At 38.9% G+C, this 27,158-nt stretch overlaps 1 protein-coding gene across 1 annotated transcript in view; it reads right to left on the bottom strand.

The window, feature by feature from the left end:
• The window catches only part of LOC101736535 (uncharacterized), a 38,518-nt gene that overhangs the window by 4,058 nt on the left and 7,302 nt on the right, over positions 1-27,158 (bottom strand). Inside the window, exon 2 of the mRNA XM_004928298.2 lies at positions 11,019-13,612. Coding sequence (XP_004928355.1) covers positions 11,019-13,612 — 2,594 coding nt within the window. The remainder of the gene's footprint in view (positions 1-11,018; positions 13,613-27,158) is intronic.

Below are 27,158 nucleotides of genomic sequence, written 5' to 3'. Positions count from 1 at the left end.
TTTGTATTCATGTCTATGATAATAAAATCCTTTTGTTTAAACTTTATCTAATTTAACTTTTTTGTATTCATGTCTATGATAATAAAATCCTTTTGTTTAAACTTTATCTAATTTAACTTTATTTAACCAATTTCTAGAAAGTTGCATGTAGATCATTTTTCGAAAAATAAGGCCATAAACAAGTTTCACTTCTTACGTGTGTACACTAGTACACGCACACATTTTTTTTTAGTCTGCACGCTTGTCAAGTCGGGGTCTGCGCTTTGTGCGATTGGTTACGGCTTTTTTTTTGCTTTCAGTAATGTCCGGTGTGCCGCTGACGTAACTGTTATGTGTCGGTTACGTCACGTTACGTGTAGCATAACGCTTCTCATTATAACTGTTGAGTTTGTACCGTCAAAATTTTTTGCATTTTGTTTAGGATGCTCTTTAGGAACGACCGTTTTGATGCTAATTTGTTTATATAATCTGTGCTACTTTTTTAAAATTTAAGATGATTATTTTTGTTTATTCCGTATAATTGCGGACACACGTGTTCTTTAGGATCGTCTTATAAAATACATACGCGGTTAAGCAATTTAGATTATGTGTAATTCAACTCTGAATTGTTGTGGAAATGGGGCAAATACAATTGTCTATAATATCCCATTATCTTTACGTTGTAAATGTCAAAATGTATGAAGGATTACTGGTGGCCCAGAGGCCTTTCCAGTTTCACCAGGACAGGTGGGCGAGCAAAGGCTCAGCCAGGAGGGGTGAAATTTGCTAACATTTACCCGAGCGCCTCCGAAGGAGACCTAACAACTCAAGAGCAGCTGCTTCGCAAATGAATCTACTACCGGATCGGAATCGCGACCCGCTGAGAAGATCCGGCGAGAAACTCAGCGGGCTGATGCATGGGTTAGGTTGCACGTCGAACTCTTTGTCGAGTTCGACGAGTACGGTTACCGGGGTCCCTTAGCCTGCTCCTAGTGTTAGAGCTGAATTGAAATTGTGTTTGTTTCTTTGTCCTTCTTTTAGGTCGAAACAAAGCAATGTGTTTTTTTAAAGTCATATTTTCAGGTCCGAACAGTGACATAGGCTAGCTTTTATCGCAAAAAATATCTTATCCTCATGAACGACTGCACTGACATTTTTTGGTGACCATGCGAGCGAAGCCATAGGTAGCAGCTGGTTTATTTTAAAAAATCCATTGTCACATTTATGACGGAGTACATCACTCGAGAATAGTTCAAATGATTTTTTTTATTGTGCTCTTAACTGCCAGGTAAAGGTTCGTATTATGTAGAGCGTGGACTATAGTTTGGACTGGTCACTTCAATAAAGCTATATTCAGAAGGATTTTTATTTTCTTTTAAAGTACAACACGTGTACGTACGACCAGAATTTTTATTTTTAACTTACACTAACTGTGTTGCCACACTTGTTAGTGTGTTCCCACATTCAAAAAAGTCATATAAAACTTCATGTTTAGGATTGCCCTAAGCAGGTATGACTATGATAATATGTTTTGTGTTCACATTACATTTATTTTGTAATAAGGCTAAAGGCAACCATAAATACATATAATATTTTTATCAGACAGCAAAAAAGTTAAACTAAGCTTAAATAAAAGTATGATTTTACTGCCGCACGATACAATCATCCTGCTTGTTTTTGCCTCGAAACAGTAATGTGTTTGAAGGGTAGGACTGCAGTTTTACAATTAAATTGGGAGCTATCTAAAGTGAGTTGGCCTCAGGCGGACGGTAAGTCAAAACTGTGAGTCGGAGCAAATTGTACACAGGCAAAAGCTGATCCAATCGAGTGAAATACGTGTAGAATGTAAGAAATATATTGTCTTCCAATGAGAGGTTTCATTTTTAATAGCTCGCCATTTTAATAGTCATGTGTCAAGCTGTCACACCACTTGACAGATGACAAGTAACAACTACGTCATTACCATAGACCTATATAGTAGGGACACGACATATTGTTCTATACGTACTATTGCTTATATAAATAGCACCCATTTTGAAGGCACACACATAAACATATATCTATCTCGTTCTTACTCAGCACTTTAACTCGCAGGAAAACAATATAACAGTATTTCAGTGCGTACATAAAATGAAACATGAATATACGTAAATGTCTCCGTCTCCGTCTTATGAGGCCGAAAATCCGCCATGTTTAGCGCGCCAAATGTCATTGTCACGTCAGTTCGGCCGTCTGTTTTGGGTTGACATTATTTATTGACTTTGATATCGATTTAATATGATTGCTTATATAAAATTTCTTATTTTATCATGCTTAAAACATACAAAAATAATAATTAAAACATATTTTATAGGATCTCAAGAAAGTCGATGCCCCAAAACTATTATCTATATGTATTTAAATTCATTATGGAGCCCTCATCCGAAAAATCGGAAACCATTTTTCGGTCGGAATCTATTGATCATGACACTAATCATAAATACCTCTTTAAAATATGTCATCAAAACATATTTAGACATTCTGTTTAGATATTTCAGGAAAAAGGCTACCGACAAAATCTCTTCGGAACTATTTCAATAAAATAGTTTTATTCCGCAGTGAGTAAAACACTATTGTCAACTCATTAAATATTTAATAATTGAGTTAATTTAGAGAGGAAGTCACAAGGAATGACGTTTGTAATTTTATTAACGAATAAATGTTCTGTAGGTGTTTTTTTTTTCACGCGGTCCCTTGATAAGTTTGAAATTTGAATCACTCTCAAGCGAAAGTGATCCAAATGTTGCGGCGCACCTTCCTTGGGGTGCGCTGCGGTAATATGTTACGGACTTTAGAGTCAGCAAAACAATTAAAATAGATTGTAATAGTCTAAGAAAAACACGTACTTAAAATACGATAACATTTAGCATGCTAGAAATGGGCTGATGGCTTTGAACTACGCCATATCTTTATGTTTTGCGACAAACGACAACTTTATAAAATCAGTGTAGCAACTTTTAAAAATCATCATATCGTTTACTTGGCAAATTCGAAGGACGAACTTGTCTTAGATTTCACCCATCTAAATCATATCATATTTGCACATAACAATATACCTACTTACTTCCCATTAAAGTATAAATTCTACAAATAAATAATACTCAACAATACTTAAAATAAAATGAGCCAAGAACGTTTATCGATAAAACCTGATAACATTGAAATCTTTTGTACAGCACTAAAGCCGCCATGTTTTGTGGCCAGATGACGTCACACTGGCACGAAATTTTGGTTGACGTTTCATTTCCATAGGTTTCCTACTTCATTGGTCATTACCACCATTTGCCACGAAGAAGGACGGTTGTGTTGATTACGCTCAATCATCGCCAGTGAAATTTCCTAAAACTGTTTCCAATCGAAACTGGAATATATACTTTAGTAGAATTTATGATTAAGCAAACGTTGAGTTGTCAATATTTACAAATCAACGTTTTTTTTTTTTTTTGCTTAGATGTGTGGACGAGCTCACAGCCCACCTGGTGTTAAGTGGCTACTGGAGCCCATAGACATCTACAACGTAAATGCGCCACACACCTTGAGATATAGTTCTAAGGTCTCAGTATAGTCACAACGGCTGCCCCACCCTTCAAAGCGAAACGCATTACTGCTTCGCGGCAGAAATAGGCGGGGCGGTGGTACCTACCCGTGCGGACTCACAAGAGGTCCTACCACCAGAAGGTGATTTTAAGCCGTAGCCCCGAAATCATGAATGTTGTTAAATTGGAAATTTAACTGTTATCATTTTATAGCCCTTGAAACCAAAACTTGTAATTGTGGTATCGACTGTAGTCTCATTAGTGAGAGTGAAATTTCACGCAACACACTCGAACAGAAATTTAATCATCGAATTGCGAATTTAATCGCATTCGGACACGTATTTACAGTAGCTTCGTTGCGTTGCTCACACTTTCCCGTTGCATTTGTTGATCACGTAACAATGTTCATACGCAACGACACACCGCCGATTTACTAACATCCTTATTTAAATGTGAAACTATATCGAAGGAATCCGTTTAATAGATATTTATTTAAGTACTTGTGGAATTTTTTTGCGGCTCCGGATTGTTTTGGCGAAGTGATTGTGGGTAAAACGTGCGTTTTTTTATTGCCATTTCGAAATACGGTCGTGTCTAATGTAATAAAAAAATACAGCAAGCTTGTTAAAGATAATATACGATACAGCAGTATGTTAAGCGTTGTTCTTTTTTTACATTTGTGCTGTTTCAAAAATGAATAAGTAATCTTTTGTTGTGGAACAAATTTTAATCAACATACCTTTTTGTCTTTTTAAAAGAGCGCCTGAAATGTAATTTTTAACGTTTTTCTATCCGTTTTGTTTACGGGTTCCGTTTATTTTTGTAATTTTACTAATTTTTGCGTCATTAGTTAAGATAATTAAAGGGGATGGCCCATTTTAGGCCCAAAGCGGACAATAGATTATAGAAAAAATACTTAGTGCATTAATTTTGTCATAAATAAATATGCATTTACTTTCTTGCAAATAAGCGCCACTACAGTTTACAATAAGTAGTTTAAAAAAAGTAACTCTATTGAAAAAACAAGGATTTTTATTTTTGCGGGAAAAATATTGCCAGCTTCAAATCCTTTTACGTATGAAGTAAATATTTTGAGTATATAAATAAAACATGTAAATAAATCATTTTAAGTATTATCATTAATCAAACGATTTTAATGGATTTTATGCACATAAAATAACATCGAAGACATACCCATTGGACTTTAACTTGTAACTATACTTGAGACCTTAGAACTTATATCTCAAGGTGGGTGGCGCATTTACGTTGTAGATGTATGTGGGCTCGAGTAACCACTTAGCAACACCAGGGTGGCTGTGAGCTCGCCCACCCATCTAAGCAATAAAAAAAACTTTACTAGTATTGTTATTTAAATATGTACAACTAAAACAAAAACATAAAAAATAATGTGTACTCGTAAAAAAAAGATTAAGATATAAATCAATTATCGGTTATTTAAAAAAATAATCGATATATGAATTTGATGTAATTATTTTTCTTTATACTGACAACACTGAATTTAATTTTTTTTTTTTTTTTTTTTTTTTTTTTTTTATGATTGAAGGATTACTGGTGGCCCGGAGGCCTTTCCAGTTTCACCAGGACAGGTGGGCGAGCAAAGGCTCAGCCAGGAGGGGTGGGATTTGCTAACAGCTACCCGAGCGCCTCCGAAGGAGACCTAACAGCTCAAGAGCAGCTGCTTCGCGAATGAATCTACTACCGGATCGGAATCGCGACCCGCTGAGAAGATCCGGCGAGAAACTCAGCGAGCTGATTCATGGGTTAGGTTGCACGGCGAACTCTTTGTCGAGTTCGACGAGTACGGTTACCGAGGTCCCTAAGCCTGCTCCTAGAGCTGAAGGCGTCTAGTGCGAAGGTTATTGGATCTGATGGATCCGTAAGGACGTGTCTAGGGCGTCGACGGTGACTGGCTCCTGCATGATCAGGATTCGGGGAGTAGTCAGCGGCGGCTACGATAAGGCGATTATCATGACGCATAGCCTTATCGAAGTAGCGTTCCGACGCTGACTTCATGTATTTCTGTATAGATTCGAGGCCCAGGTCGTCGTGTAGGTCAACGTTCCTCACGAACCACGGAGCTCCGACGGCTAACCTGCAAAAGCGGGATTGTAGAGATTGAAGGGTGTCTATGTGCGTGCGGGCCGCGTGAGCGAACACCACACTCGCGTAAGTCATGACGGGCCTTATGCAAGTTTTGTAAAGTGTCACCTTGTTCCGAAGGGACATTTTACTCCGCTTACAAATCATGGGGTAGAGTCTACCGAGAATAAACGCGGCACGGTCACGGACTGATTTTATATGCGGGCGGAATGTCATCGATGCATCCAGGGTAACGCCCAGGTACTTGACCTTCCTGGCCCAGGGTATGGATTGACTAAAGAGAGTAATCGGGGGTGTGAGATTCCTCCTCCTAATACGGGAGGAAATCCGTGTGGAGCTTCCCCTCTGAAAGAGCACCGCAGTACTTTTCGCTGGGTTGATGTCTATGCGCCATTTTCGGAACCACTGTCCTAGGGCTAGGGCTGCGCTCTGAAGCTTCTTCGCGATTAGGGACTTGTTTCTACTGGAATAGTAAACAGTCGTGTCGTCGGCGAATAAAGCTAAATGGGTCGGCGGCGACCGGGGAATATCGTTAACGAATAAGCTAAATAGGAGGGGTGAGAGGACAGAGCCTTGCGGGACTCCAGCTGTGAGAGGTCGTGGGGAGGAGCGGGTTCCCTCGACTCGATATCGAAAAGAGCGGTTCGACAAGAAGTCCCGTATGATGAGCACGAGACTATCCGGCACACCCATGTTGAATAGTTTGAAAATCAAACCGTTGTGCCAGACTTTGTCGAACGCTTTTGCGACGTCGAAGAAGAGAGCTCCCGTGTATAACGGTTTTGGTCGATTAAGCCCCACAAGAATGTGCTCCGTGAGGCGGTGCACCTGTTGAACGCATGAGTGATTTGTACGGAATCCGAATTGTTCATCGATGAGAATGCCCTTGGATGAGACGAAGTCTCTGAGGCGTTTGTAGAGCAGACGCTCATACAGTTTGCCTAGAGACATGAGGAGGCTAATCGGGCGGTAGCTCGTCGGATGATTTTTTGGTTTACCGGGTTTATGTATGCCGATAACGTCCGCTTCTTTCCACACCGCGGGAAAGATACAGTTCGCCATAGCGGCATTGAAAATAGATGCCAACATCACGATGAGTTGGACGGGTAGAAGTTTAATAACGCGGTTGGATATACCGTCGGAACCGGGAGCCTTGCGAGGACGTAGGTCTTTGATCAAGTCTTTAACTTCCATCGGGGTGACGGGTGGTAACACATCAGAGGGTGGCAAGGAGGCTCTGCGTTCTACCTCACTGTCTACTAATTCTACATGCACAGGGTCCACGGATTGAGTGCTGGGCGTGCACTGGGTTTGCAATGTATCGGCCAGCAGCTCTGCTTTTTCGTCATCATCGAACGCCGTGAGTCGGCCTGAGGGGCCTACGAGGGGGGGCATAGTTACTACCGTATCCGATTTGAGAGTACGAGCTAAGCGGTAGTAAGACCTTTGGGAGGGCGCGAGTCCTTCTAAGAAATCAGACCATCTGGCATCTCGGATTTCGGCGATGCGAGACTTTACGTCGCGTTGTAGGGCACGCATTCGAATACGATTTTCCGCGGTAGGATACCTGTCGTAGGCGCGTATCGAGGCGTTCTTAGCTCTAAGGAGTTCCCTAATATCGTCGGACAATTTGAAGCGGTGAAGGAAGTCCTCCGCTACAACTTGTTTCGATGACCTATCTAATGTCGAGGTGATGTGTGACGTTAAGATGTCTATGGCTTCAGCGGTATCCTGAGGAGACGGGGTAGAGTCCGGGCTAAACGGTAGCGATGGTGGATCAGATTCAGCCAGGCTGATGCCCAGCGTGTGCCAATCCACCACAGTCCTCGTGACGGGAACGGAATCGGGAGCGCGACCGAGCTTCATAACGACGGGACGGTGGTCTGAATCTAACTCTGAAACTACTTCGATCGAGTGTAAGCGCAAAGTTACGTTTTTTAATAACGCTATGTCGAGTATATCCGGGCGATGCGCGATATTTAGCGGGTAGTGAGTCGGGATTAGCGGAGCGACGATATCGAAGGCGAGATTATCGACTAACGCGTCAAGCCGCCTGCCATTCGGGGTTGTGGTGTGTGAGTTCCACCTAATGTGTTTACAATTTAGGTCGCCCGCCAGAATGACAGAGCTCCCCATGCCGAGCAGCGCCTCGATATCACTGCTTAGAACGATCTTATCCGGTGGAAGATAAACGGACGCGATAACGATCGGCGCGTGTCCCGTCAGTGAGATTCGGCACACTGATGCTTCGATATTAGCGAGCGCGGGAGGATCGAGTGGGACGCAATGCAGGGTTCTTCTATAGTAAATGACGGTACCACCACCACGAGCAGAGAGCCTGTCGTTCCTGACCATGTTATAGTTCGCGATTTTAGGGTCACGGCGCGCGGGCTTAAGTAGGGTCTCCTGCACTAAAAAGATATCAATTTGATGGTCACGCAAAAAGTCAGAAACCTGATCACGCTGATTTGCGAGACCGTAAGCGTTAAAAAATCCTATCGTTACGGATAGGGGCTTTATTCTACTTATATACGCCATTGATTACCGGCGGAGTGAGGGGAGGACGTACGTATTTAATGACGCGTATACGTCGGCGTATTCTTGCACAACGGCGATAAAGTGTTGTGCAGTGGAGGCAGAGCGAATGGCGTCGCCCAAAGCGTTAACGCGCTCAAAGTTGATCGACTGAAAGAAGTCGATCGCTAAAGCGAGATTGTCGGACGCGGTCGGAGGGCAAGTCGCGGGAGAGGGACGAGTCGCGGGGGCGGGACGAATCGCGGAGGAGGGAGTTGTAGCCGTGTTCATGTACGGCAGCGGTTTCGCCCAGGCCGAGACACTGGGCACCGGCGCCGGAACGAACGCTGGCTTAGCCTGCGACACAGAGGGTGCCGAGGCTTTGATGTCTGGGCCGGAAGCTCGGAGGCGGTTTTGGCGGGCGACGCGGCGATTTATTTTCGGGGCTCGGGGGCATCCGCGGTAATTTGCGGGGTGACCCTGTGTTCGACACAGGACGCAGCTAGGCGGTTCTGTCGCGGTTTTTTGATCGCGAGTGCATAGGGCCGTGGCGTGATCGCCTAAGCACTTGACGCATCGGGGGCGCGCGTGACAGTTACGGGAAGAATGCCCGTATAATTGGCAGTTATGGCACTGGCTAGGTGTGCCTTTCTTGTGTGGGGTTTCGACTGCAATTCCGGAAAGGCTACAGACCGTTCGGATGTTGAATATTTGCTTACCCTCGGGGGTAGGCTGGAGGGCGACGAGAACCATATTATATGGCTCCCTTCCGCGGCCTGTGTGCATGCGGTGTACGGAGTTAACCGGTAGGCCTTGTTCGAGAAGGTCGGCCTTGACGAGCTCGGCATCCAACTCTTTAGGGATGCCACGTATAACGGCACGGAGTTCGCGCTCCTCCTGGAGCGTATATGTGTGGAAACTTATACGCTCCTTACGGAGGTAAGAAGAGAGGGCCCTATGGTCGTCGGATGTTCGAACCTTAATTTGATGAATTTAATCTGACTGACTGATACTTCGCTTGCTGCTTGTGGTGTTGTGCTTGCGTACAAAATGGATGTGTTTTGATTTTTCTTCGATTTATTTTACTTTTATCAATAACGTTTCATACTACGACTAAAAAACATTGTGTGAATTGTGGTTTTACCCTGACCGAGATTTAAAACCGTGTATATGCTCTCCTTTGCTATTTTTAGATGATACTAATTGTGTATGAAGATGAAGAAAATATAGATATTTAAAGAATTAAGTGTGTTTTTATACCCTGTTGGATAAAAATACATTAGGAACATCTTAAACATTAAGAAAAGACAAGTTCTTGAAGTATCTCACAATCCGACACTTATTTATATAGAAAATTAACCTCAAAACGAGTTTTTATTTTTATTATATTTTTTATAATAGTGGCGTCAATTTCAATATATTTTTTAGATATCCAATACATTTAAGAATTTGAATCAGTACATTTTTATAGTAATATTTGATGTCCATCTTGGGCCTAGCACACTATGGAGAGTGGGCAATCCCCTTTGCTTCATAAAAGTTCATGCCTATTCCCAAAGCGTTGATTTTAATTGGAGCACCACGAATTTTTTATTGATGCAGCCTTTTGTTAAAAATACTAATAATGAAGCTTCAAAACTATATTTTATTCTTCACAAATACAATAATGACAGACTAGGGCTAAAATACTTTTTTTTTTCAAAATCAAGTTCAGACGATAAAGGTATTGGTTTTTTTTTATTCGTAAACTATAAACTTTATCGATAATAATCGTAAACTATGTGGTCAAAATTACCGAAAAAAAAACTGAATAAATAACACAGTTTTAGAACCGCTTAGTGAGAGAAATAGAATGTATGTTATAAGGTTAAGAGTGCCATTGTTTTTATTACAGACGATATTAAATGATTTACAATTACATAATATATTATTAATTAATTTTACTATTTTAATAAATTTAACTTTTGAAATTAACCGCTTTGGTCACGGTTTTGATTGTAGTTTTTTTAATTTTAATTTAGGGCCTTGACAACTTGTCCTTAAAAAAATATTTCTATAAGTTTCTACAAATTGATTTGAAATTTTTAATGTATTGCAATACTTATAATTCGAAATCTTACATTTGACTTTTTACAAATATACTGATGCATCGAACATTCTTTTCTGGCTGTAGTATGATGATGAGGAGACAAAGCCGAGTCTTTCATTACCTCTGGCTCGACTAATACAGCGCGAAAACCGTGAAGAATCGCGTAATTTTCACAACGTTAAAAAAATACTTATCTCTTAATGTAATCAATGAGAGTCGTTCCAAAAACCTTATAACATTAATTTTGCGGAGCGTATTAATTCGAAAGTTTCTTTTTCTTGTGGTTCTGTTATGACTTATAGCTTACAGCATACTTTCATTTATTTTTTGTTTCTGGCGAAAGATTAATAATGATTGAAACCTCATATATTATACTAAATCAAAAATATTAATTTGTGTTAACTTTCTAGATTCGTGAATAATGCTGTCGTTGTATGTCTAATATTTGCCGATTAGTTGGTCAAAGCAAACGAACCTATTTATTGTTTTTATGTTCTAGACAGTTCTATTACTTTTTTCACGAATATTAATTCAATGGATAATATTTTTATTGAATTTTACATTTTTTGTGCAACTAAACAAATTAAGATATTACTCTTGTAATGATAGCTAGTGGAGTTATTATATGACTAGGTATGAGACACACCCCATTTTTCTTCCTATGATCGTTATTTTGGGTCGTCCTTATTTAGCATTTTTTACATTTTGGTGATACATCATTAAAATGGATATATACTTACATTTTTATTAATGATGCCATCTTCTTTTCCATTCCAAAGATAGAATCATCAGACTGTGATGTAAGGACAGTGCAGAATGTGAACTTGGCACATTGTGAATCTCTCCAGTCGGTCTGCTTTATTAAGTCCATTGCGGAGGTTGTCAGAGAAGGCGGTGGTGATACGTCCACGTGCTGCAGATCTTCAGACATATCGTTGATTGATCTGACGTGTCTTCTCTTCACACGCTTCAAAGCTTGGCCATTATATGGTTCTGCAAAGAAGCTAAGAGTTTCCCTCTTAGCTCTACCTTGACTGTTGTCTGGTGACATCACCACGTACACATTTTCACTGGGCATTTTGTAGTTGTCGTCATATATCTTTTGGGTGCTTAGTATTTGGCGGTCCACGTCAAACGCCTCAAAAGATCGTTTATGTTCTTTCTCGAGTTCGTCTTGAATCTCCTCGTCGTTTAGTCCTGCACTTCTCATTAGGTTAACGTCGAGAAGTTTTCCGACTGCGACAGCCCCAAGACCTAATGCTGCACCACCAGCCATCAATCCGAGAGCCGGTAGCATAGCGGGAGCTCCCGAAGATACAGCGGCTACACCGATTTTGTCTTGGGCATATCTTTGAGTTTGAATCGAATTGCTCGGGTAAAGACCTAAGTTGCTGGATATTTTATGTGTAGCTTCAACTATTGGTTCGAATACGGGTTGAGTTACTTTGGCGATCGGGTCGATGATGGGCCTAGTCAATTGATGAACTGTTTGGCTGGCTGTGTTCATTGTGTCTTTGATCGAATCTGTGAATCTTTTCCATAGGGAGGGTTCTGGTGTACGTTTCAAATAACCATAATTGTTGTAAGGATACCTAGGCACTTCATGTGAGTTATAAGCGTTTTCGTAGTACCTGAATTTGTTATATTCATCTTCATAATATTTATTGGCGTTGATATTTTTCTGGGAGCGCTGTTGTCCGTACCCATTAACAGGTTCCATAGGGTAAGGGTGGGCGCTTTTGGGAACATTCATGGTATAATACATAACTTTACGTCCCTTGTTGTCGTAGTTATTGTCGATGCTGTCTCTTGTAGCTTTAGCGGGTTGCACGCCGAGCTCCGGATGAGCGTATTGCAGTATTGGGTTCCTTACGCTTTCATCGAAACCTGGCTTGGCATTCTTCGGAGTATACATCACAGAGTTGGGAAAATTTACTTCACCGGGATGATGGAGCATACGTCTTTGAATGTGGCTCTCCGCGAATTCCATATCTTCATGCGATCTAGAACTACGGCCACTGAAGTAGTCTCGCTTCGATTCTTGATCATTAATCTGTTTGATGTATTCAATTAATTTGGAATTTGCCACTTTCGAATTGTCGGCTTTAGTGAATGGTCCGTAACCTGACTTTAAATAGTAATTGTCCTTTTTCTGTTTGTAGTAGTTTGACGGATTTTCACTTGTTGTGTAAGGTGTTATGGCGTCGCTGCTATCAAATTTCAAATTGTCGAACTTGGTGAAAGGACCATCTTTAGAATCAAAGTTGTCTTCTTTAGTGAATGGACCAAAACTTTGTCCGGGATTATCGGCTGCTAAGTCAGGGTAAACGTCAGCCTCAGGAATTGCTTTTGGAGGTTTATATCCTTCAGGATACGGAATTAGTTCACCATTTACAACCCTGGCGTTGCGCCATGTCTTTTTATCTGATTCGTCATCAGGCATTCTAATTCCCTGAATTTCTGGAATGCCATCATCACCAAGAGTTAAAATAGATCTACCACGCTTATTATTATATTTTTCTAATGCTTTCTTTATGTACATTGGCTCTGAATTGATTACCACTGGATCCGGAACTTTAAACCTTTCATTATCTCCTTCAGATACTTTGGTGCTCACTACTTCAATATAGACTGGATTCCTATCATTTTTGATGACTGGATTTTGTGTATCGAATCTATAATTCGTAATAGGCGCTCCATAGTCTTTGAAACTGGCTGAAGTTATGTAGACTTTTTTGTCCTCAGTTACTTTATCATTGTCGTAGGTCGGATAGTAACTTGTGGTTTCCGAGTCACCTTCCGGTTTCTTCCCATCTTCTTGAATATGAGATTCAGGGTACACAGAAACTGGTGACCAATTACCATATTCAGCTTTTACATCGATAGGTTCTTCTGAATGTTTGTTGCGATTCAAATAATAATCATATCCAGCTAGGTCACTGTTGACTGTGCCCAAGAAATTAAGTTTCCTTTGATCTCTCGTTTCGGTTTTGTTTTTTGTTTCATCAGTCGTATTTACAGCTACAGTGGTTTTAATGGAAACCGTTGTCGGTGTTGGGGTAGTACTGCTTATTTGAACTGTGGTAGATTTCTCTTTTTTCTTAACAATAAGTTGCGTGACATGTCCGGATTTGCTTCTAACGTTCAACGTTTGCGTGTCGTGAGGATTCAAACTTCTTGATACTTTTAGTTCGGTTCTTGTTGTTTTCGAGGGTAGTATCGTCGTACGAATGGTCTTCGTCGTCGTCGTGGTGTTTTGTTCGTTGGTCTCTGCTGCGGCCGTTATGACAATAGCCAGCCAGAGTAAGGCACCGGTCCGTATCACGGGAATCATCTGGAAGCAATGAAAAGAAAATTAGTGAACTTTTAACTATTGGCAATAATTCGACGGTGAATAGGTTAGTGCACATTAACATGTAGTATTGGGCCAGGGTGGATTCCACTATCCTTATTTCTGCTACGAATCATGCATCCCACTGCAAAATCAGGGCAGGGCTTTGACCACACTCAAAACGGATGACGTCATTCACGTCATGATGTCTATGATCTCTTATAACCACAAAAATACGGTTTCTGAATATCACCACACTCTGACATACTGTTATTTAATACATCCACGCGACAAATTTCTATTCCACATATCGATTTCAATAAAAACGTAATTCTATATCATTATCTATCACCACAGGTGCTGGTAAAAGTGACACGTCAGATGAAAAGGTGAAAAAAATAAAACGTAATCGTTTTGATATTGTGAAACTTTATAGATTGAAATCATTTGGACGGTGAAAGTGCACAATTATAATGCTTCAAATGATTTTCCTGTTGTTAATAATGTGATGAGTGTGTTTTTTTGTTAATTGCCTTTAATTGTCAGAGATTTGAATACTTTTAACGTGTCCGTCCAATTTCAGAGGAGAAAGGTTTAGGTGTTGTTTTTTTTTTGAGTAAATGTGTGTTGAGTTGTATTTATTTAGTGATAAACGAATAATGAAAAAAAGTAACACGGTAATTTAATGTTTCTTTATTAATCACCTAAGAGTTTATATGTTAGCTTTTAAAATTTAATACAATTTTTATTTAATTTATATATATACTAGCTTTTGCCCGCAACTTTGTCCGCGTGGAATAGTTCACAAATAATGCTTTATTTTAGAATAAATTTGGTTAGCATAAAAAACGTTATAGTGAGCCAACCTTAAAAACAAGTAGTTCATGAGATTAGCGCGTTCAAACAAACTAACTTTTCAGCTTTATAATATTAGTATAGATTTATTGTTTTTTTATACTATTCGATGTAGGTATCTATTTTGACCAGTACTTAGATGAAACGCCTATCTTTGTATTTTTATTCCATTGGATTCCCCTTTTTACTTAATTCTGTTTTCCCATAATATATTTTATCCAGATATTAAACTATTTTTTGTTTGTTATCAATGCACATGATTTCTTTTTTATCGATATCTTTCTGCACAAGACTTTTCTTGCCAAGTGTTTGACTCCGAATATGTATCCAATGTTTTTATTATTTATTATTGTTATTAGTATATGCTATGTTAGTTCGATTAACGTGCGATAGGTAGCGCATGCGTACTTTCATGAAATCAATGTTTTCCATATAGTTACAATGAAGCGTCACCAGTTGTGTGCTTATTGCGAGTTTTTTAACGATCTCGATAACGTAAAAGTTAAACTCAACTTTGTATGGAGTTGGAACGTTTGCTTACGTTTGTCGCTAGGGGCGCTGTGCCAACTCCATACAAATTTGAGTTAACTTTTAGTATATCGAAAACGTTAAAAAGTTTGCACTAAGTACACAGGTTCCACTACGTATGAAATATTCGTATGGGATCCCTTGGCGCCATTACATGTGTAAATTAATAAAAAATGAAAACCGATCGCAGAAGTGATGCCAATATATCAATAAAACTTAACTATGAAAACACCCTGAGAGTGTAATCTTTCAAATATATAAATAATTTCCACAATTAGTCCTTAATGCACAGTGAAGTCGTTTAAGAAAAAAAATGCGTAGAATTTTCTTCTATCTTGTACTCAGCTAAATATTCATACTATGCCAAAAGCAATCTCTTGAAAGTATGTTATTCTTACAATATCTTTAATGGTCGGTTAGTCTTCAAATGGTGATAGCGCGATGAGAGACGGTGAGATCTTGTAAGACACATAAAATCTGCCAACTCCCAAACTATCGTGAACATTCCGACAAAGAATGAAAGAAATAAGTTTTAAATTAAAAAAAGACAAGGGTTTCTCAGATTTGTGTTTTGTCAAGTATCTGCTACGGATCGAACCCAAAGGCATTGTTAATAGATTAGCTTGTGTGCTCAGTTGGACTTGGCCCGAATCCTTCATAGTATAACATTGTTCACGCAATACCGCGAAGGATTATTGGATGAGCGATTTCAAAAATCCCATTGTTCATTCAAGTTTTGCGCATAATTTTAATGAATAAAATTTTAATTTGCAAAGAATAATTAGCTGCTGTGTTTGGTCATATAAACCTTCATGGAAAGTGTACATGAGTTTTGTGTGCTTTAATAATTTTGCATATATTTTACGGTACATCTGTATTACATTCGTTCAATGACATAAAAATGCCGATTTGGGTTTTTCACGATGTACGCGAGAAAATATTGGTAAATTTCTATGCTAGTGAAACAACGACGAATAAGCGACATTGCTAATCAAACCTCATATTTCGAACATTTGATTTACAGAAAAGCATCTATGGGAATGGCTCGAGGTCAAGGGGTTGGCACTATAAGAACGTGTCCAATTTGTGCTCATCAATACTTCCACGATGAAGGCATAGTGTTGTGTAACTTTAATGTAACAAAATTTAATGATCTTGGTATGATGATGGTGCACGAGTAAGTAGCCCCAATCTGCCTAATCTTTTCCTCTACGTATTCGCTGGTAGCCTAAGAGGCTATTTCAACTACGCCCATACGGGTAGGTGAGCTCACGGCCTCAACCTTAGAGAATTTGTTAACACTAGCCTTAGCAAGAGCAGTGCTTCGCAGCGTCTACCACCGGATCGGAATCGCGACCCACTGAGAAGATCTGGCGAGAAACTCAGTGGGATATGTCTAAGTCTTAGTTCGCTTATCGAACTCTTCGTCGTAATCGACGATTTCGACGAGGACGGTGGCCGGTGCTTGAGGGATCTAAAAGCACCGAGAGTGATTCCGGGGGATCCGACAAGACAAGGTTCAGGCGACGGCGGCTTGGCGTTGCCGCATCACGGTCGGATAAGATCTGCCTATATCAATCACGAAACAGTCAAGAGTTCCGGTTTTAAAATAGACGACAATGACGTCAATCCAGAGAAGCATCCAGATGGAAGATCACGATAAAATTACCCAAACAGCGAAATACACGTAAAATTAATGAAATACGTACTCAACAAATGTTCACGATTGACTTCCACGGTGAAGGAATAGCATCGTGTAATAAAAATGGAACCCGCAAAATTATAATTTGCGTAATTACTGGTGGTGCGTCCGCGCGGGTAGGTACCACCACCCTGCCTATTTCTGCCGTGAAGCAGTAATGCGTTTCGGTTTGAAGAGTGGGGCAGCCGTTGTAACTATACTTGAGACCTTAGAACTTATATCTCAAGGTGTGTGGCGCATTTACGTTGTAGATGTCTATGGGCTCCAGTAACCACTTAACACCAGGTGGACTGTGAGCTCATCCACCCATCTAAGCAATAGATAAAAAAAAACGCCGATTTCAACGAAGACGGTGGCCGATCCTTGAGGGATCTAAAAGCGCCGAAGGTGAATCCGTGGGATCTGACCACATATGTTTGGCAACATATGTGACGAAGGCGGCTTGGCGTTGCCCCGTCACGGTTGGATAAGATCTACTTAAATCAATCAGGAAGCAATCAAGAGTTCCGGTTTTAAAATAGAGAACAGTGACGTCAATTCAGAGAAGCACCCAGATGGAAGATCACGATAAAATTGCCCAAACACCGAAATACACGTAAAATATCAAAATTAGTTTAATTGTGCTAAATCGATGCATGCTCGATAAAGAACCACTACTAACAATAAAAAAAATACATTTAATCCTCGGATCATTAATTTAAAACGATTATTGAAACGGTGTGTTTCAATAATTTCTCTCAGCCATCGCGTGTAGGGTTGTGCCTAAGGATGAATCTTTACATAAGTTAAATGTGTGAAGATTTCTAACATAATACGTGCTTTCTTGATGACGATGGCAGTCGAGCGTGGACATCAATTTAACCAAGCCACAGCTTACCGTTGAAGACTCTTTTCAAGTCTCGTTTGATTTTTTTTTCATATTATAGCGCGCAGAAAATACCGTGGTACGTTGCGGAAAATAGCTTTTGGAACACTGTGTATTAGCGTAATGGATCTAACAATTAAGAATGAACTCCTTAGGCCGGTGGTGCCATCATAAAATATAAATGACAGTTTTATTTACAATTCCTTTATGAAAGCATTATGGAAAATACGGATTAAAATACACAGAGCAAAGCCTCCAAATACCTGTTATAAATGGTCTTTAGCTTTACTGTTTCTGAGAGAGATACAAATTGTAAGTTCCGGTCAGACATTCATCGAAGTGGGACGTTTACCGATTTTCCTCACTATTTCCAGATTTTACTGGTGGTAGGACCTCTTGAAAGTCCTCGCGAGTAGATACCACCACCTTGCCTATTTCTGCCGTGTAGCAGTAATGCGTTTCGGTTTGAAGGGTGGGGCAGCCGTTGTAACTATACTTGAGACCTTAGAACTTATGTCTCAAGGTGGGTGGCGCATTTACGTTGTAGATGTCTAGTAACCACTTAACACCAGGTGGGCTGTGAACTCGTCCACCCATCTAAGCAATAAAAAAAAAGAAAATTCCAGATCATTCATTATAACTATTTTGCAGTTTCGAATAATTTTTTTTTTAAAGAGTTCGGCTTTCTCTCTTTTTAACAGTATGTATTATAGCCCAAGAGCCCGTGGGCTCTACCTGTATGTATTTGACCAGACCTGAATTTTCGTACATTGAGACCCCTATACCTACCATGCATGAGGTGGGGACTCACTAAGCTCAAAGTGGTCGACGCGCCGAGCGCTCAGGTAGGACAGGTACCGATTTTAACGGATTTTAAATCCATTTGACCACGTCTGCCGTTTTGAAATTTTGAAAATATATGATTATTATTATCGGAAAATAAGAATGGCAGACCATTACCGCGCATTTTACTTTGTGGCAGACCACTTCGAAAATGCTAAAAAAACACTTGTGGCAGACCACTTTGAGCTTAGTGAGTCCCCACCTCATGCATGGTAGGTATAGGGGTCTCAATGTACGAAAATTCAGGTCTGGTCAAATACATACAGGTAGAGCCCACGGGCTCTTGGGCTATTATATATGCGCTGAAGCAATCAAACGTTTTTGTAGGACTGCCGTGATACATGAATTGAATCTTCGACTTCATATTCTAAGATGGTTATATTCGTTAAGGTTATGGTAGCTTACTTAGGATCAAGAGATCACCTTTTTTTAATACTGAATAGTTGTTGAGCACATGACCCACCTGCTCTTTAGTGGTCAACGGAGCCAATTTTTATCACAGTTCTGAATTTTTGAGGTAACTCTTTAAACTGGAACTCATGATCCGCCATAAGCAGGCACGATGCTGGTTCCTACCCCTCCGTCCTAATAAGCCAACCAGCGATGTTGATTTGCGCTTATACAAACAACTGTAATATAATGATATTGTTAGAGATGATAATGATTTTTAAACAGTGACAACCCTAGCTAGTGAATTAGCTACAAACTAGAGCGTTCAGTGAAACCGCGTAAATGTTTAACAGTGAGTCAACTGTGATTATGTTTGAAGCGCCTCCGTGGATTACTTGATCGCCTTGTTAGTGTACTGCGGGGACTCTATTTCAATAGTCGGAACGAGTTAGTATCAACAGATGTATCGTAATCGGGGTTTTGTTGTGTCAGTGTGCTTAGTGCGAGTTTTTTAACGTTCTCGATAGCGTAAACGTCAACTCAAATTTGTATGCAGTTGGAACAGCGCCTCTAGCGGTAAACATAGGCAAACGTTCCAACTCCATACAAATTTGAGTTAACTTTTACGCTATCGAGAACGTTAAAGCTCGCACTAAGCACACTGGTCTCCCCTTTCTTTGCGTGTTTTATTATAGGCCCTAGAGAAAGGTTTTTGGGCTATTGGATGTAGGTTTCATTGTAAATATTTAATTTCATTGTAATTTTTATACTAATCAATTATTTTATAAAAAATGGGAATACAGATTGAAGATAGACATCTTGAATAGATTATTAATACATGATTTACATAGAGATGTGCATTATAAATTCATCTATTAGTGAGGTAACTACATAAGATGATATCTTTGACGGCTTAGTGGATACCATTCAATATAAAATGATTAACACATTCGCAGCGGAAATTCAATTTTAATAGCACAATTTAGATTATCGAATTGTCAAAAATCAAACGGCTGTACACGTACACAAAGTACACGACTGAAAAATCTAGATATTTCTCATCCATCGCAAGGGAGATATGGACGAGCTAGGTATATTAGATCTCTTTTAACATTGAAAGTTTCAATTGCTTTTAGTTGGGAAGCGCGGGACCGATTCGGCATATTTTAAAGCTTTGGTAATAATCCGAATAAAGTGATAAGGAAAAATATATTGGAAAAGTGGTCCGGGGTATTAAATACGTAATATCATCATCATTTATTCTACATAAAAAAAAAAGTTATAGATGGCGCCTCCGTGATACCGCTTCAATATTCTTGTTTAGACACAGTGAGGATAATTTTAATTTGACATATTATTATCAAGTATTATAAACTATAATTGTGGTTATAATAGTTTGCAAAATCTCCAGATTGTCATTCAGTGGTGGTGTTCTGGAAATGAGGTATAATACTCGTAATTAATGAGAAATGTTTTCACGAATTTCAATTTATACTTCCTGTTAAATAACAAAGATACTTGTCGCGACTATGTTTTGTTAAAAGTTGAACGTAATGATTCATTCTTTCACTCATTAACTAATGCTTAAGGTTAACAGCACTATAATTAGCGATGTGATATATAATTGACGCGTAATGAGTGATTATCTAACGTAACTAGGCTAGAACATGAGAAGGTTTCTCTTTCACAGGGTTTCCTATGCCGATGTGAGGCGATAATGGGAATTTTCTCGAAGGTGTGATTTTCTTCTTCGTCTTACTTGATGCAGTGATCATGATGGTGATGTAGCTCATCCACCCTCACTGCAGACTTGACTTGATCGGTCCCCCTCATGGGAGAACTCCCGCGCGGTCTTGTTCCTTTGAAACTTCCTTGCAAGACCAGGTTTTTTGTGGACTGGTTATCAATTCGGGAAACGGTTATGGCGGTAAGCATCAAGGTATGTTATGAGTAAATTATTTGTACCAATATCCCACTTATTTTGACTCACGTGAGCCAAGCAGTCACGTCGTGGTATATATCAGGTAACTGCCCAAGATGTGGTAGAGCTTGGTCTAATCAAACGTTTGATATATCTTAAGCAGTGAGAGCTTATTACCACTCTTACCAAAGGCATTTTCCTCTTATAACTTAACAGCATTCATTGCCATTGGATAGTGTTTCTAAGAAAAAAAGTAATCAAGAAAAAAGTTGCTTTTTTTGTTTTCTAAACATTACGTCTATAGAAGGTGGAACCTGTCTTCAGATTTCACTCTGTAATGACCGAGTTTGATGACCTGAACTGCATCTTGTCAATCAACTTCAGACATAGAGCGTTTTTCACTGATGTACTCGATTATACAGACATATGTAAGCTACGTACGTCGTAATTATTTTTATTTTTTAGTGAATTTGTAGGCAGATGAGCGCACGGCCCACCGTAAAGCTTAAATGAGTAATCTATCACAAATACTTTTTTATATTACCGCGGCGACACCCAAAACATAGAGTCTACTTCGGCTAACGATCGATATATGGCTACACTTAGTTTCGTGAATTTCACAGATGATGTTAATATGGAAATAAATATAGCTTTTGTAACGCACGTGATGATTTGGTAAAAATTAAGGGTTAATTAGTGCAAGGTAGAAAGGGAAGAGGTCTACCGAAGAAGACATGGATGGAGTGTGTGAGTGACGATATGAGAGAGAGAGAGGAGTGAGTGTTCAGATGACGGCTGATAGAAGAGAAGGGAATAGAAAATGAAACCCGCAAAATTATAATTTGCGTAATTACTGGTGGTAGGACCTCTTGTGAGTCCACGCGGGTGGGTACCACCGCCCTGCCTATTTCTGCCGTGAAGCAGTAATGCGTTTCGGTTTGAAGGGTGGGGCAGCCGTTATAACTATACTGAGACCTTAGAACTTATATCTCAAGGTGGGTGGCGCATTTTACGTTGTGGATGTCTATGGGCTCCAGTAACCACTTAACACCAGGTGGGCTGTGAGCTCGTCCACCCATCTAAGCAAAAAAAAGAAAAAACTCGCAGTGCCGATCCCACCTACTGGGATAAGGTGGAGACAAAGAAGAAGAAGGGTTAATTGGTTTCATACGAGGAGTCTTTCATCAGCCTCCCGTATTTTAGATAGTGCAGCCCACTCGCAAAATGCGAGCTTCCGAAAGCTAGCTTGACTATTTACAATAAGCTTCAAGCGAGTTATCGTTACCATTATAAATGTCACAGGTTGGGCAAGATAAAGTTCAAGTAAGCCCCTGTACTTATTTAATTGACGGTTTGACATTTACATTGTTAATGTTAAACCATTGTTTATGTTGTTGTTATTGGATAAGCCTTTGTTCGTTTCGCTTTGTCTACATTAAAGCATTACGGAATCGTGTCTTTCTGAGGAATGCAATAAAGATAATATTTTATAAATTACATATTTGTTTTAACTAGTTGTCCCGCAGTAGTCGAATTTCGACTATAATTAATTGAAACTGTAAGTTTGTACATTATTATGATTTTATTTTCAAAGACTATTATACTTTAAAATAACAAATTTCGCCAAGACTACACTATAGAAAAATATTAGAGAGAGAGAGAGGGAGAGAGTATTCTTTATTGTACACCAAAAAACCAATAAGCAGTGCGATACATTAAACACACAAAAGTACAATTAATAAAGACTAACAATATTTAATCTATTCTCAATTTGACCACAGACGTCAAGAACAAAAGTTTGACAATATATAAATAGTATGCATACGTGTCTGCGTCAAATACATGGTAGTGTGTGTAATGTTTTCTTTATTGATCTAATATATCTTTTATGCATTATTTAAAAAAAACATTAGCATTGTGCACTCCTTCTCTATATTCTCTATAAGTGTAGAAAATTTCATACTTCTCCGTCCGCGCAATTTTCGTAAAAAGGGATACTAAGTTCTTCCTTCACGTATTAATATATACCTAGTCAGGTCATAAGTATTGTCACACAGTAAAAACTTTTTTTTTAGAATGCTGACCACAAAAAAGTTTATTGAATTCGAATTTCGAATTGTTCATGAAAATAAAAATGTATACTTTTAGAATTTTTACTCATTTTTAAATATGGAGTGGACGCTTAAAGAAGACCGTGTCGCAATTATTGCGTTGCATCGTTGCGGTTACGCGCCAATTCAAATTTTTAACATACTGAAAAATTTGAATATAAGCAAAAGATTCGTTTATCGTATCATCAAACGATACAATGAAGACTCTAGTGTAGATGACAGGTCAAGAAGTGGTCGCCCTCGGTCTGTTAGGACTCCAGCAGTGATAAAAGCTGTGAAGGCGCGAATTCAAAGAAATCCCAAACGTAAGCAGAAACTGTTGGCCCTTCAGATGGGGTTAAGCAGAACCACGGTGAAAAGGGTGTTAAATGAAGACTTAGGGCTTCGGGCATATCGAAGAAAAACAGGACATCGTTTGAATGCTCGTCTAATGGACCTGAGACTGAAGAGATGCCGTGCTTTGTTGAAGCGGTACGCGGGAAAAAAATATCGGGAAATTCTTTTTTCGGATGAAAAAATTTTTACCGTAGAAGAGAGCTACAACAAACAAAATGATAAGGTGTACGCACACAGTAGTGAAGAAGCGAGCAACCGTATTCCGCGTGTCCAACGAGGTCATTTTCCATCCTCGCTCATGGTATGGTTGAGAGTTTCTTATTGGGGCTTAACAGAGGTACATTTTTGTGAGAAAGGTGTAAAAACGAATGCAGTTGTGTATCAAAATACAGTCCTGACGAACCTTGTGGAACCTGTTTCTCATACCATGTTCAATAACAGGCACTGGGTATTCCAATAAGATTCGGCGCCAGCTTATAGAGCGAAGAGCACACAAGACTGGCTGGCGGCGCGTGAAATCGACTTCATCCGGCACGAAGACTGGCCCTCCTCCAGTCCAGATTTGAATCCGTTAGATTACAAGATATGGCAACACTTGGAGGAAAAGGTGTGCTCAAAGCCTCATCCCAATTTGGAGTCACTCAAGACATCTTTGATTAAGGCAGCCGCCGATATTGACATGGACCTCGTTCGTGCTGCGATAGACGACTGGCCGCGCAGATTGAAGGCCTGTATTCAAAATCACGGAGGTCATTTTGAATAAACTTTAGTGTCATAAGAATCTATGTTTTGTTAAGTTCATTTTGGTATATGAATGGTTACATAATGAATAAACTTGTTTCAATTATTTTACATTAAACATGTGACAGAATTTATGATCTGACTAGGTAGATTTATATCTCCATGTAGACAACACAGTTAGTTATAGCACTAATTGAGTTGCAGTATGCATTGATATTACCATCTAAAAAAATAGGAACGCGGGATTTGAAGTCAGGCATAGTCGCATCACTCGATAAGATTAAAGCCGGAGTCTTATCTTCTGGGCCACGGAAACTTCGACAATAGGCCGCTATTGTATTCGTTCGAACTCTATTATAGATTAAAAGCTATTCAAATAAGTGTCAAGGTTTATATTATTTACTTTAATCGATATGTTAACCATTTTTATCGCGTGATCGTTATAAGAATAGTTTATTTTATTACCGAGACCTTTATTTGAATGTGGCTTGAGTGCCCGTGATTGAACAATTCGAGTTTAATATTCGATTGATTGGTTTTGAAGTTTGATTTCGTTTTATAGATTTATCGAGGTTGTTCATAACAGCTGGCTTTATGGAAGGTTGTTGCTCTAAAAAGGTTGATAGTTTTTTATTTTTTTTTGAAGTGAAATTAATTGGCTGGGTAACTATATTACGATAGATGTAATTGTTGTATTAATGGTTTTTACATGTGGTTTAATCATATGTATAATGTAAAAAAAATATATTGGAAAAGTGTTTTTCTTTAAATTAAGGGGTATTTATGCCGTTTCCTGGGCTCTTGACATTGTTTAAGCGAAATGTCAATGATGTCATGTCAGTCAATAACAGGTTGAGTGGTTAAGATTTTTAATTTACTACACACAAACATTCTCATTTATAATTTTGATTCATCTAATTATTTAACTGCAAATGTCAATACCAATAAATATGAACTAAAAAATTCCAAAGCTTATGAAAATTTTAAGACAAATATAAGATTGAGGAATAGTTAAGCTGTAGTGACTGAGCTTTAATTTCAAGAAGGAGATGCCTGTTAGACATGTTATAACTTATCATTAAATATGAGGTACAGCCGCACTTACAACACAAGTCGGTAGAAAAAATGAATTATTCATTAAACACTTTAAAGTAGGCGCATTCTGGCGCACGTGCCCGAAAACGGAAGTTCACATACCGGTTAGTATTACGAAACCGAATCAAATTGAAATAAGAAAGCATTGAATTCCATTATAATTACAAAATCGAGAATCGAACGTACCGCCGGTGAAAGTTGTTACGTCAACGCCCGCTGATTGGTTGGAACGATCACGGAACGACCCGAGCGCCGACGGAGATACACGAGCGTAGATAGATATATAGCGATCGAACGTAGATAACATCGATAACGCCGATATTCATATCGATTCCCACGAGCTTGCTCGATTATGATTTATGTAATCGAATAAAGATGTACATTTGTTTATTTGGATATCGAATTATCAACACACACATAAAAGCCAATTACATTTTATTATTATTATAGTATTCGGTATTTTAGATAGTAGCGGTCAGTGTCATGCGTAATGATTTTTGGTTGAATAATGCTTTGTGTGCTCAAATCACATACCAAAGTGAATGGAATGTAATTTAGTGGTAGAACACGTTTTCAAGCTCTAGTTCACATGTAACCCAAATAAATACAAAATGAATCTAAAATGGAAGTTACGCTTTGGGGAATCGCCCCATTTCAATTATTGTTTTCACATTGTCGTCGCTTGGTAGTTAAAATGCCCGGTTTACTCGTAATTTTGCGATTTGCCATAGTTCAGTCATTGGTTTGGTATCTAAATACATAGAAAAGTAACACTGTCGTGTAATTGGAAAAGTTTATTTATAAGCGTAATATTATGAAAAATCCAGAGCAATTAGCCCCAAAGAAAGAACAGAATAAAAAACGTTTCAAAACAAATATAATTCTGTCTAAAGCGGTTAACAGATCTTAGTAAAATTATAATTGCACTACCTTTGATAAAACCTTAGATACCAAAATAATTCAGGATTCAATTGTAAATCGATTTTCTTTTTCAACTGTATTCGATTGATCCCTGTCTCCATTTGAAGTCAATATTATTGTAGTGTCATCGGTTCCAGTGTGCTTAGTGCGAGTTTTTTACGTTTTCGATAGCGTAAGAGTTAACTCAAATTTGAATAGAGATGGAACGTAGCCCACTGAATTTCTCGCCGGATCTTCTCAGTGGGTCGCGTTTCCGATCCCTTTGTAGATTCTGCGAAGCACTGCTCTTGCTAGGGTCAGTGTTAGCAACCTATCGGTTGAGCCCCGTGAGCTCACCTACAAACGTTAGGGTGAAGCTGAAATAGCCTCTCAAGGCAATCAGCATAGGTAGGAAAAAAAAAAAGAAATAGCTTACGTTTGCCGCTAAATTCCAACTGCATACTAATTTAAGTTAACTTTTTCGGTATCGAGACCGTTAAAAATTCGCACTAAGCACACTGATAAGCTTGCAACTTTTCAATTTAGTCGGAAGTCTTGAAGTCGATAAAAATTACTTTGAAAGAATTCGTTACACAATAGAATAAAGCGGAGCTAATAAAAGCGTGCTAAAATCGCTTTAGCTGTTTCAGCGCAATTTAGTTACGCATCGAATAGAGAACTGCTTTTTAATTCGAAGTCTTGAAAATAGAGGATTGATTTGGAATCACTAATAATGCGTATTCAAAATTATTATCATAGTAACATATTATTATATCAGTCTTAAGACGTCCACTGTTTCACAGCTTTCCCTTTAGTTGGCCAACAAAACCGGTTTTTCCCGTAGACATCATTAATTGTGTAAAGAAAATGTTTGTGGTTTCATTATTAAGGAGGGAGCACGGGTTGCGTTTTGTTCATACAAACACAGTCATCTGTTTCCTCTATGGCTAATGACCCTAAGCATACTTACATGCCTATATGTTTTATGTTGTTGCTTTTGAAAATTTTTGAGATATAGATAAGAAATTTGAATTGTTTGATATTTGTCTAATTATATACACTATAATATATACGCTATGCAATATTACAATTTTTGCGGGCTTAATACGTGAACGTAGTACTTTAAGTGCGTGTTGTATCAGAAAATATTGTATCTACAAGCATGTTTCGAATAATAATGCTGTCGCATCTTTCAGTACGCGTGCACCGAACGTCTCATTTTTTAGACTTTTACTATCCAAAGAGTCGAAAAGGTTTTTTTT

The sequence above is a fragment of the Bombyx mori genome, chromosome 18, assembly GCF_030269925.1.
Source record: "Bombyx mori chromosome 18, ASM3026992v2".
NCBI classification, from domain to species: domain Eukaryota; kingdom Metazoa; phylum Arthropoda; class Insecta; order Lepidoptera; family Bombycidae; genus Bombyx; species Bombyx mori.
Note: the sequence above shows the minus strand (reverse complement) of the source record. Positions and strands in the feature narration are given on the sequence as shown.